The sequence below is a fragment of the Colletotrichum acutatum genome, assembly GCF_030867785.1.
Source record: "Colletotrichum acutatum strain CBS 112980 chromosome Unknown BDZ83scaffold_20, whole genome shotgun sequence".
Taxonomy (NCBI): Eukaryota; Fungi; Ascomycota; class Sordariomycetes; order Glomerellales; family Glomerellaceae; genus Colletotrichum; species Colletotrichum acutatum.
In genome coordinates, this window is record NW_026849014.1 from 388227 (window position 1) to 400560 (window position 12334).

The following is a 12334-nucleotide window of genomic DNA, read 5'->3' on the forward strand; positions in this document are numbered from 1 at the left end:
AAGTTGAGAATGGATATGAGTTTAGGTGGCGGACATGCCTGTAGGTACCGAGCTAAGTAAGCGACAAGCAGGATCTGGATTCCAAGAGACCGTCGGGGGGATTATCGTATGTGTTGTAGGGGTGACTCACTTCGTTGAGATTGTGAGGCAAAGATTCAGGACAGGCAACAGCGCGTTAGACTTGAGCGTGCAACAGCGATTTACTCCGGAAAACGATGACGCCACGGCGAGGCAGGAGCGAACGGTTCGCGCAGTCAGCTGCTCTGACAGGGATCTTAATGGCAAAACTTGGTGACGAATTTAATTGGTAGAATTTGTCAGTCTCATAATTTCAATCGGCATGGAACTGTCTTAGATAAGCCCGTCAGACTCCGTGGCTGGAGGCTCTTCCCCAGCCACGATGGGAAAAGGCAACACAGCCACACCTGACTAATGCGACGGCCGACGCAAAGAAGGAGCCCCCACAAGGGTACTCCGTGCGCACCTCTCTCTTGTCATTGCTGGGATTCAACTACCTTATATCCAAACTTATTGCGTCTATCAGAAAGGGAACTTCGTATACCACTACTCCCAGCAATGATATCCGTTTTTCTCTGACTGGAGCCATGGTTAGACGCCCTTCAGCTGGCATTCTCTCAAGGATTGGCTACGGCCTTCGGTCCATGCACCGTTCCTCGTCGACTCAACGGAGCGCTCCCAAAATGGCTCCCGCCTGGCTACAACCCTACCTCGATCACTCGCCTGAGAGGAGCGCACCCAAACTCTATGCTTGGAGCCTGTCCAATCTCGGAGGAACCAACTCAGTCTTGAGCCCATCGGTTAGTCGGCTAGATGGATCGATATCTCATCAACAACACCGCAACCGCCAACAGCGTATTTACGTTCTTGGAGTTGGAAACCTAGGAATTCTATTTGCTAGCTCACTTGCGTCTCTACCAAACCCGCCACCGATAACCCTCGTTGTTCATCGCAAAGAGCTTCTACTGTTATGGAGACAGCAACCAGGCATCGAGATCACTCGGGGAGACTCTACGCAAAAGTATTTGGACTTCGATGTTGAGCTATGGTCCGAAGAAGAACCGCTCTTAGGTTCGGCAAGAGAGGTCGCGGATGGACAGGAGATTTCCAACCTGATCGTCACGACCAAGGCATCCCAAGCTCTTCCGCAGGTCGATCGAGCACGTCGCTATCTCAATGACCGCTCCACGGTTGCTTTCGCTCAGAACGGCATGTGCAAACTTTGGCCACCTCACGGCGAAACCTACATGGCATCGCGGTACCCAGATGCATCTGCTTCTCATCCAAACTGGCTGGCTTGCGTGACAACTCACGGAGTGACCTCGTTGGGTCAGTTCAAGAGTCTACATGCCTCCGAGGCAGACCTCAAGATTGGGCTTGTTTTTCCAAACAATTCTGACAACAACGCCTCCTATCTGTCGAAGATACTCGCCGAATCACCTCATCTCAACGGTCATGTTGTGACACGCGACGAGCTATGGGTACTGCAGCTGGAGAAACTCGTGGTCAACTCCGTCATCAACCCGCTAACCGCCATCCTTCGCTGTAAAAATGGCGATCTATTCACGAAACAGGAAGGTCCCATAGCCAACATCATCAATTCTCTGTTGATGGAAGCCAGCGATGTTCTTCAAGCCCTGATCAAAGACCGAAGCACCGAGTCTATTCTTCAGACAGTCCCTGGCATGCCATCAGTAGCGGAGAACGATGTGACCCGCAAGTACGGTCGTCAACGTAGCGACCTTCTGGACCGCTTTTCCCACGACAAGCTCAAGGAGATGCTTTACAGTGTTGGACATAAGGTCCGAGAAAATACGAGCTCTATGCTCCAAGACGTTCGTGCTGGGAAACCAACCGAAGTCAACGAGTTCAACGGATGGCTAGTTGAGATGGCTGCCTATCTCGAGTGTAGGATTAACGTTGTCCATCACAAGAATCTCGTCGATCTTGTGGAAAATGGCACTGTGTTGAACGACGAGTCTCTCGGCAAGCACTTCTCCAACCTAGCAAAAAATCATTAGGGTAGGCTTGCCCAGTGCTTGAATTCAATGATCGCACCGCTTCAACGCTTGGCCCAGGTCACAACACAGCAGAACACCGACGAGTCGCTGAGCAAGACGCGATGACACACTTGCATTCCCCAGAATATCGTCGATCTTACTCCAATACTTTACGAGATCGACCGCGATGATACTAGAAATATTAACCGTCCAGGGGACTACCCTCTTGACGCTCGTGCACTCAGTCCAATCACTCGACTGCTCACAAACTAGACGACACCGGCATAGCGTCCAACTGTCTACTGAATGAGTCGAACCCACGGCAGAGATGCAGCATGAATTTGTTGTAGAAGCTACGGGACAACCTTGTTTCGAAGACTTCGTCCAACGGTTCCGAACTTCAGCAGGCGACCTTCATTCGTCCGGCTTTCACGCTCCTCGAGAAGCTACTGGTGGTATGCCAACGTGGCCCAGTCTCCTCCAAAGGAGACTCGTGCCCTTTTGCAAGGCAACCCCGGAGCCAGTTAGTATGACTTGGTGTGCAGTTGCACTCGAGGTGGTCTACTTCATTTGCCACGTTCGCTTGCTTGCCGCCCCTTAAGAGACCACATTATAGCCATAATATCAGGCGTGATATACTGGCAGCCCACCACGAATAGTGTATCGCGTCAGGGGCGGACGGAACATCAGCGACTGCCATGGAAGTACCCAGTGAGAAGACTTTTCCTTCCAAGGAAACGCCCACACTTTTGGCCCCTCAGGATTTGCACCCGCCGCTTACCTTTTGCCGACGATGCCGCCGAGGTGCGAGAGAAAACTCATGCGAAGCTACGCCCACGCCCTCTGGCATTTCATGACGGGCAGTAGATTCGCCTGACCAGCAAATCTGCGTAAGCCTGACTTCTGATGAGCGGCATGCTGCCCTCATCGCACTCGGCATGGAGGGAATCTCGAAGCTTGCTAAACACCCCCAAGAGAAGCACTTTTCATTGCGATCGCAAAACGAATAGCCAGAAACAATTAGTTGACGGTCTTAATGGATTGAAACGACTACTGTTGTCAACTTATATAGTGCAAACTAGCAGTGCACTGAGTTCTGCCCACACAATCTCGATATTGATCTGTCATAAGAAGTAGATCGTCAGTGGCGGGCCACCAGTTCAAAGACGTTGAAAAGTTCGATCTAGAGTCAGCATGGATCTTGGGATCATCTGGCTTGAAGTCGCGCCATTTCCTCTATAGCAGCAAGATCTGGTTCCTTGCATTCGGTCTAGAGCTTGCTTCTGCTCCCTCAACCATGTCAACCCCTGGCTGTTCGATGGCAGGCCGATGGATTGCCAAGCGGCGGAATAAGAAGCGGAGCTCAGGGCACACGGCAACGTAGAGAGCTCAATCCAATGAGACCATCAACTCCTTCTCTTCACTTGAGTGTCGCCATGCAACAATCATGACCGGCAGTGTCCCTCTGGGTTGCGGGAGAGCCATGCGGTGGAGAGAACAGCGGACCCAGTGATTGCTAATCATCAGCGCTCCATTTTCCAACATATGGATCCAATTCATATTGATGCCTCAATTCTCCGATTGGATGACAGGGGTTGAAAGAAAAATTCCCGGTGCATATTTGACGGAGATTTTCCCTGGCGATGCCTGTCTGATGGGTTCTTGTCAGCCCATTGCGGAGACTGTGGACGACATCAATTTCGACAAGGCTAACAACATCCCACAGACGAGTGGTTTGGAGCAACAAAGCTACCAGACCAACCCCATTTCTAAGAGGAGCTCTGGAAATTCTCTAGCTTGCATCACGTTGATCTCAAGCTGGCTCTAAATGCTAACCTGTGGCAACAAAGGGCCGACCAAGCCTTGATTGGCTTTCGAACAGGTACGAAAAAAGTGTTGCTGCATGGTTACATCGCAGCGTCAACCCGCATGACGCATCTTCGAAGAGATTGTTTGTTTGTCCATTGACGTACGGTTTTCTGTTCCAAAGCTCAAAGAATGGAGTCTTTCAAAGAACCAAAAGCAGCTCTCTTGCTCAGGGTTGGACATATGGCTATGGAATCGGTAAAACCCGGCATATGCTCGGCGCTCATGTCCTCGGCTGCAGTAACGTCAGTCAGCCGCTTGATCCAAGCTTTCCGGGCTGGCACACGGAGCAACCGGGTGGGAGAAAGGCCGGCGCAAGGGTTCCTTGACCACAGTTTTGAAGTCAACTTTGGCCTTTTCAGCAACATCTCGGATTCGAGAGACTCAGGCCAAGGCTTGCTGCCAATATCAAGTGTTCATACTTGAGATCTAAAGGCTGCGTCCACACCTAGTTTGCACATAGTCGGCCGACTGACCCGCCAGACAACCATATCAGCCCTAGACCATGAGACGGGACATGACGGTGCTGACGCCCCGGGGATCACACACAAACCATGTCCCCTGGCTCGCGCTGGAGGAAATCGAGCCAAGCATCCCCCGGCACCGAGCATCCTCACCATCTGGTCCGGCAGTTCACATACGATAACCCATTATCAATCGCACATGAAGAGTTTCACCTGGGACGTCTCATGCGCTGAGCTAACCGACTTTTTCAGCATGAAGTTCGCGAACCCGTTGACATTCGTCCGAAGAGATGGCGAGCCGCTGACGGGGCATACAACGAGGTAGGGTTGGAGAAAAAGTTTAGCTTCATTGTCAGGAGAGCGGGTTGTGTTTTTTTCGTCCCTCCCTCTTTCAAACGTCGCCTGAATGACCACATGGCAATCTTCCGTGGCTGCCTTGGAGCCGCAACATCGTGGCGCCTGTTGTTTTGGCTTGCTTGATCTGCGCCATGCGACACGGTATCTACCCTATGCAATTTGAACTGTCACAGTTACTGAAAGCTTAGCTGTCTTTGCAGAAGAATTTGATCGCTCGTCGCGTACGGCTTCGGAGCTTTACGTCTACTCTCTGCGCAAAGTGCGAGAAGGTGTCCGATTTGCGGCCCCCCACAATCGGAAAGTGGTCTCGGGAGTCACGAAATCTTTGAGCTTAAATTTGTTCATAAAATGTCTCAATAATATAGCGGCGGACACGACCTCTCGAAGGGGGGTGCGATAGTTGGGTGGTAGTAACCCCATCCACAAGCAGCAGCCGAGAGCCGACGTCTGGAACCCCAGGGTGCGGTTGGCCTTGCCTCTTTCTCACACCCGTGGCCTGTCCAGTATCCGTAGACCGTTGGAAGAAGCGCCGCGTAGGTCTCCGTACCCGATGCAGTGATGCAGGTATCACTCTGCATAGGGGGTGACATGCAGGAACCTCGTCGACCAAGGCTAACCCGTCACGTCACTTGTCACCACGCGATTCACTACCTCTCACACATGGCACTGCATTTCCGTCAGTAAAGAGAGAGTGGGAAGAGGCCCAGGCATGAAAACATGTGGGAACCGCTCCGCGCGTGTCACGTTCCGGGGGCGATTGACCGCTTCTTTCTTGCCTGGATTTGCCTTCTGGCGGGTGGCTGGGGAGGGGGGGGGAACTGAAAAGTGGGAGATGACGGGCTAGGGGGGGATATATCAGAATCCCCCGGGTCATATAACGAACGAAACCCTGGGGCCCAGTGTTTCAACGGGCAGAAGCCGCTGCCAAACTAATCTTTCTGGGTGGACGCAGAGCAAAACGAGGGCCTGCGCAGTGAACAATGGGTTCATCAACGCCTGGAGGCGGGAGATCCAGATCATAGGACGCTCATTGTAAGAGGGGGTGGGTGGGAGGGACAACAAAGTCGCCAAAAGGGTCATAATCTTGTGCTCGATCACAAACCCCGAACTCGGCACATGCGGAGGGCCAGAGATGTCAGCATCCTACGGGCAGGCGCCTCTTCTTTTCTTTTTTCTGGCATCTGCTCGATAGCCGGTCCTGGTCCTTTCAGCAGACGACAGGGCCAACCTGCAGCCCGTCTCTGCGTTACCGTCCACATCTGGATATGTGGCGAACTCTGTGCCGGGACAGGAGAGAGCCCAGAGAGGAGAAAGAGAAGGACAGACACACACACACACACAGAGAGAGAGAGAGAGAGAGAGAGAACACCAAGGCAGGCAGGTAAGCAGGCCAAAGCAGGGCCATTCTGTCCTCCTACCCTGTATCTCGTCTCCGAACTCTTCGCACCTTTGGGTCTCTTTCCTGAATCCTGCCCGCCGCCGTTCCCTTCCCCCCACCCGCTCCTCTTTCCGCCATTACTCGCCAAGCCGATATTGGCCCAAAAGCCCAAACCGAACGCGCCAGCCCCAAGGCCCCAAGGTCCAGGGCATAATAGAGGGAAACATGAATAACAGCAGAAGCCTGAAGTTAATGAATTCGACCCCCATCGTGCGTCACGCCAAAAAAAAAAAAATAAAGAAAAGAAAAAAAAAGGGACTGACTTTTGAAACGAGAGCAAGAGCCAAGTTGTCCAAAAACCTTGGCTTGAGAAAATACAGCTATTGTCTAGTTTCCGAATTTTAGCAGTTGCTGAACAAGCCCGCCCACGCGCGATATCTTGACTCTTCCCAACCCCCCGGGCCCCTGGGCCTGGTCTGGTTCCTGGTTCCCCGGACTTTGCACTCTGACCTAAATCGGTCGAGAGGGTGGACGCCGGGCGCCGCGGCGGGCAAGGTACTGTGCCGTAATAAACCAGCTGCCAAAAGCGGAATCGAATATGTATTGTTAATATAGATGCTGCCACACGTCAACTGCACGCCAAACCGTAACATAGGTAAAAAAAAAAAAAAAACCTCCGGCCGGCCGGCCGTTCCCCTCCCATTCCTTTCCCCTCCAGGACCGCACAAACAGGCCGCGCTAATGTAGCAAAGCCGAAAAGAGGTGTGCCTTGTAACCCTCCCGTTTTGGGACGAGGCCTCGAGGCCCTCGTGAAAGGGGGCGGCTCACGACACAAGGTAAGTAGGTCCCTAAGTCGACTACACGCGCCCCCAAGAAGAAGTTGCATATCGGTACTCAACGCGGTCTTCGTAGGTATCCTGTCCAGAACGGGGATGGAATAGATGGAGTATGATAGGACAGACATGTTGCTTTTTTTTGTGATGTGCCCGCCTATGCCTACGCCTACTTTGCTTCTTCCCGTCCTCCCCCCCGACTTCCCCGAAGCGCTTGCTGCATTACGATGCCAATGTGATTCACAGAAGTTTTATCCCCGAGGTCTCCCACTTTTGGGGAGGGGGGAGGGGGGGGAGGGGGAATACTTGCTGAAATCTCGAATAGGTACACCGGAATCGAATTAGTTGTGATTTCCACTATACATAGAAGAAGAAAAAGAAACATGTTTTGTTACTCTCAGATCTCCTCTCCGCCTTCCTACACTTTTTTTTGTTCACATAATCGGTATCAAAGAGCATCTCAAGAAACGGCTGCTACTTTGTTCCGCTTCGTACCATGTTGTTGAACCTCATCATGGCCGTATGCAGAAGTAAGTTTGGGACGAAGCAAAGAAAGGGGTTGAAGAAGCTACAAATACTACAAAGTACATTTGCGTGATGTGTGTGGTAGAATCGAACAAAAATGTGTAGTGAGCGTTTAGAAGAAAACAAATCGAAACCAAAATGGTCAAAAGTACAAAACAAAAATAAACAGACGTCGTTCATGGATGCGAAAACTGCGCGCGTGTCATCCGCCGTGTATGCAAAATGCGTCTTTCCATCTGCATCTTCCCCCCTTTTTGTGGTTTTTTCCTTCCACCCGCAAGAGCCTAGGCATCAGAGCTAGCTCACCACCAAAGCCTCTCCTCCGTTGGATTCAATGCAGTCAAGTTTTCGAGAGTCGATGCTGTAGGAGTGTTGGTGTAATAAACCACCAAATACTGCAGTGAAACTGTCAAGTGCACTAAATTCGAGAGCGGGAAATAACAATGGTGATCCTTGCATAGTGCCAAAAAAGAAGTTGATGACAATCGCCGAGAATGAAAAGCCAAAATCGTCTAAAGGAGCGTCGAGAAGGATAAAAACAAGCAGAAAGGCCGTAGATTGCGTGGTTCGCTGTGTTGCCCCCAAAGTCTATAATGTGTGCGTTGTGTCATGAGTCGAGATAAAGGAGTAGGTCGAGAAGAAGATGAAGTAAAATAATGTGACCCGTGGTGTTCGGGGGTATCTCTAGAATTAGGCGGATGGGGAATCCAGCAAAACAAAAGGACAATGCCACTCGGGAGTCGCAGGTATGAGGTAAGAAGCTGAAGTGAACAAGTCGAAGAAGTAGTTATGGCCTCGGTGGCTGGGGAAGAGCTGGCGCAATTCTTCCGGCCTTGCGTTCTCTGTGCTTTTCGACCCAAGCTGTTACATGAAAAGACGTCGAGTAAGTTGATTGCAGATCTGCCTCCCCTACCAGCTCGCTGAGTCGAAGTGGGAGGACGGCGTTCGTGGAGGTCGATCTGGGTGCTTCGGATGGGTCGTGTCGTTCCAAGTTGCATGATGGAGATCATCGCTAAAGGCAAGCTCCTCTTCATCACTGAAGCTGCTGCGTGTAGATTGTGTCTCCAGCCGGGGGCTCAGAAGTTCCCGGTGGAGACATTGAATGCTATAAGGGAGGGCCGCCCATTAACTCCTGCGCGCGTTCTCGGCAGGCAGCAGGGGTGAAGCCGGTTCCGACCTTGTTAGCGACGATACGCCATTTCTCATTCTCGTAGTCTTGCAGCGCAGTGCGAAGCTTTTGGTCCTGGAGGAGAAATCAAGTCAGAACGCTGCGCGCGGTCTTGCCATGCCACGCCGTCTGGCTGTGCTACATGGCATCGTAGTCAGGGGAGGGAAGGGCACATACTGTTTCATCGGTCCATTGGGTGGTCTTAGCTTTGAGCTTCGTACAATAACGCACCTGGAGTGTTCCTGATGATCTCCCCGGGAAGAAATCCGCGATTTGCTTCCATGTTAGGGATTTGTTCTCTTTGAGATCGATCAGGAGCTGGTCGTCTTCGGGTGTGAACTTTAGCTTCGGCCCCCTTGGCCTCGGTGCCGGAGTCGGCATGCCTGCTTGTCCCACGACGCTCGGGGCACCGCCTCTGTCTCCGCCGTCACCATCACGCCTCATCATCTTGGAAGGGGGTCCTGTATCGGGTAGTCGATGGTGATGATGTGTAGGAGCCTGGACTTGTTGGGTCGCCTGTGCATAGGCGGTACCCAGAGGAGTCTGCTGCATGGTCTCGAGGTCCGTCTGTTCAAGGTCGATTCCGGGAACGGACAAGTCAAGCTCGTCTGGCCTCGGTCTTTTCGGTACTCCATGGGGCGTATGGGATTGCGTAGGCGTTGCCATGGATGAATACAAAGGAGCGACGACTGGACCCGGAGCGCCGTAGTGAGGCGGACCCAAGTGCCGGGCATGGCTCATGTGGTGCCCCGGATCCATTAGGACCTGGTGGGAGTGGTGAGAGTGGTGAGGGTGCTGCTGGTGTTGCTGCATGGCCGGATGATGGGAGTGATGGCTAGTGGGCGGCTCGTGGAGAGTGGGCGTGTGAGCGGCGCCATGATGGAGAGAGCTCCTATGGTGTTGATGATGTGAGGGCGTCGTGTCATAACCATGCTGCTGTTGGCCCTGGTCGCTCGGATGCGACTCCTGTGCAGAATAATCGACATTGTAGTCCCCTACTCGATAGTTGCCCGCCAGCGTGCTTCCGGCACATGGATCCCGCCAGAGCGAACCGCTCTGGACGGTCGCCGGGCTCTGAAGTGAAAGAATTGGTTGAGCGAAGGCCCTCTCGGGCGGCGTCGGGAGTGGTGATGGCTGTTGGTGCGACGTTGCGGGGTCGCGATGGTGATGGTAGTCTTTCAAACTGCGATCCTGTAACAGCGCTATGGTATCGCCGTGATGAGACCCCCCCTCCAGACTCAACGAACATTCGTGCCCGGGAGGTGTGGAGAGAATTTTCGCGGTATTGCTGGCAGCGGACGAGAATGGTGTCTTGTGGCAACGGTCGAGCCCTTGCCAGAGTTTGCGGTTATGATGATGACCAGCTTGATTCTAGCGGTAGTGCTGTTGAGGAGAAAAGAGGAGAAGGACGAAGAAGACGACGACTATGATGATGATGACGACGGCTGAGAAATAAGACCAAGTTGGCGTTGCGGTTTCGTAAAACTTGTCTCCCGGTGGTGGAGAGCTATCTGTCTGTCTGTCTGCACGGCCGGACGGATAGTTCCCTTTGACTGGCGTAAGGTGGGAAAAAATTATTAAGACGAAATAGAGGTCGAGGTAACCATGCTACCCTTTTTCAACTGGTTGTTGTCACGCGCCGTTTAAGCTCACGGGATCTTCCCTTGACTTATTATAAACCCCGTTTGGCCCTGGACAAGTAATATAGTAGTGAAGGGGTCAAAAGAGAGGAAGCGCGGACGTGGGCAAAGGCTGCATTATATCGTCCGATGTGCCTTATCGAAAAGAGGAATAGAGGGCTGTGTGTGGACTCTTGCTCTGGGGGTAGAGAGAAGGGAACGAAGGAGAGGAGAAAAGCATGCATGGGAGGGGTGAGGCGAGAGAAAGAGGGTACATCAACTGCCGCTGCTTTTGTCACCGACATCTCAAGCACATACGCGATTCGCCATGTGCGAGACGTATTCTGTTCCTGAAAAGGTTGCGGAGACTCAAGTTAACCTTGCCCAGTAGGTGATGACGGTAGCATAATTTGGGGATCTTATGCCATGGGTTTCGCTGCCGGATATAGAAGCAGGAGTGCCCCCGGCCGGCGGTAATGATGCAACTGGCGAGGAGGGGTGGGCGTGACGGTGGCCAGTCTACATACCTTAGTATGATGGGCAGACAGGGCCGTCGGGGGAGACAAGCAATGAACAATTTCACAAATCTAAGAAACCTCCGGATGGATTCGATCCAACCCTGTAAAGGGAGGCCGGGCGACCCAGAGAGAAAGAGAAGGAGAGAGGTCTGGAAAACGCATGGAAGAAATCCAAACACGTTCAGCCGAATGAGGGATACAAGCTGAAACGAGCCCTACCATGCGCTCGCTGGTTGGGAAGGGCATAGCAACTGAGCAGCAGCAATTCAGAGGAAGGCCGCCCATGTTGCTCGGCCCCCTGCTTCACCGGGGGAGAGAGAGAAAGGGTACCAGGGTGGCAGCTCTTGGCTCAACTCAAGGCAGTTGACTCTTGAGCGCGAATGTGTGTGAGCCTGTGTGTGTGCGCGTGTGCGTGGGCTCGGAAGCTCAAAGTCCCTGGGTCATCCTTCCCCTGGCCTCCGTCCTTGACGGGGGGCTTGCTTTGGGTGGAAAACCACCAGCGAACAGCGTAACTTGGACAGCTCTGCCCATTCTGGAGAATACAGTGGAGTCTGCTGGGGGGCAAACAGCAGGTTTTGGGAGAGGAAATGGCTGGATAAGCACCAAGAAGTCATGCCTTGGCCCTGATGGGGGTATATCTGATGCAGGGAGGGTATACCAGAACCGTGAAGAGAAATCGCCGCTCCGGTACGCGATAGGGCCAGAGAGACGGTAAGGGTGCAACAACCACTCGACCAAGTGGGCAGATTGCCGAGGGGTGAGAACAAGGGACTGCCGGGTGAGAAAGACGGAGGGCACCAAGCTCAAGCTGGTTGTATCCATCCGCAATGTCAGTGAGAAAAAAAAGGACCCTTTCTTTTTTAGCCATGATCCCTTTGCCGTCATCGATGGCAGTCAGGGCCTGCTTCCACGTTCGAAGACCTGGTCAAAAGCTTCGGGATCGATTCGGAAGGGAACTGCAGTGGTCCCAGGAGGCAAATCATCCCGGCTGACCCAAGATGAAGACGTCCGCAGCAGGGGGATTTGCGTCCCAAACGCCAGAAAAGGCGTGTCAGTCGGCCTTCGCCTCAATGTCGATACGGTCAAATCTGGCAGGTCCCACAGGTAGATGCCAATGCCAGACGCAGAAACAGAGAGGAATACGACTGCGAAGGGACATGGCCGAGATGAGAATGACGGCGGTACCACGGCTGAGGTTCAGGTTCGGCAATGCGGCGGCTGTTGGACCAGGCGGGCGGCGCGCGCGTCGACGAGATGGGATGGTCGTAGGGTTGACTTGCACCGGACCAGACAAGACTGGTTAGCCTGTGGGGTAACAACTTTTTCCAATGAGGATATTTTTTTTGGGGGACTTGGGACGTGTGCGACTCAATGACCAGGTCGCACGATGGTGCCGTCGTCGAAACCATGGGATGATAGCGGTTCGCTCAAGGTGATTATTCGTCTGTTTGCATGGGCGCGCGCGCGCGCGCAAACGTGCACGCTGCCGCCAGCAGTTCGAGCTCCTCTCGTCTTCTCACGAACTTGAGGGCATCCCCAGATTGCCAGACGCGTGCGCTGAAGACGCGCACACAATCTTCCGCAGCCT

General features: G+C 53.0%; 3 protein-coding genes across 3 annotated transcripts; 1 reads left to right on the top strand and 2 right to left on the bottom strand.

Annotated features, from left to right (window-relative positions):
- Positions 1 to 424: 424 nt before the first annotated feature.
- Positions 425 to 2221, top strand: BDZ83DRAFT_171537 (ketopantoate reductase PanE/ApbA C terminal-domain-containing protein). Its single transcript, XM_060501471.1, has 2 exons — positions 425 to 2040; positions 2097 to 2221. The coding sequence occupies exon 1, from the start codon at positions 606 to 608 to the stop codon at positions 2037 to 2039; it is 1434 nt and encodes a 477-aa protein (XP_060368106.1). The 5' UTR covers positions 425 to 605; the 3' UTR covers position 2040; positions 2097 to 2221.
- A 6325-nt stretch (positions 2222 to 8546) lies between these two features.
- BDZ83DRAFT_571541 (MYB DNA-binding domain-containing protein) lies at positions 8547 to 9368 on the bottom strand (the record flags this gene model as incomplete). The annotated part of the gene is made up of 2 exons (XM_060504419.1): positions 8547 to 8684; positions 8787 to 9368. The coding sequence occupies 2 exons, from the start codon at positions 9366 to 9368 to the stop codon at positions 8547 to 8549; spliced, it is 720 nt and encodes a 239-aa protein (XP_060368107.1).
- Positions 9369 to 11062: 1694 nt separating this feature from the next.
- On the bottom strand, positions 11063 to 11742 carry BDZ83DRAFT_171557 (uncharacterized protein). The gene has a single exon (XM_060501472.1). It carries the CDS (start codon positions 11629 to 11631, stop codon positions 11173 to 11175), a length of 459 nt encoding a protein of 152 aa, XP_060368108.1. The 5' UTR covers positions 11632 to 11742; the 3' UTR covers positions 11063 to 11172.
- Positions 11743 to 12334: the final 592 nt, after the last annotated feature.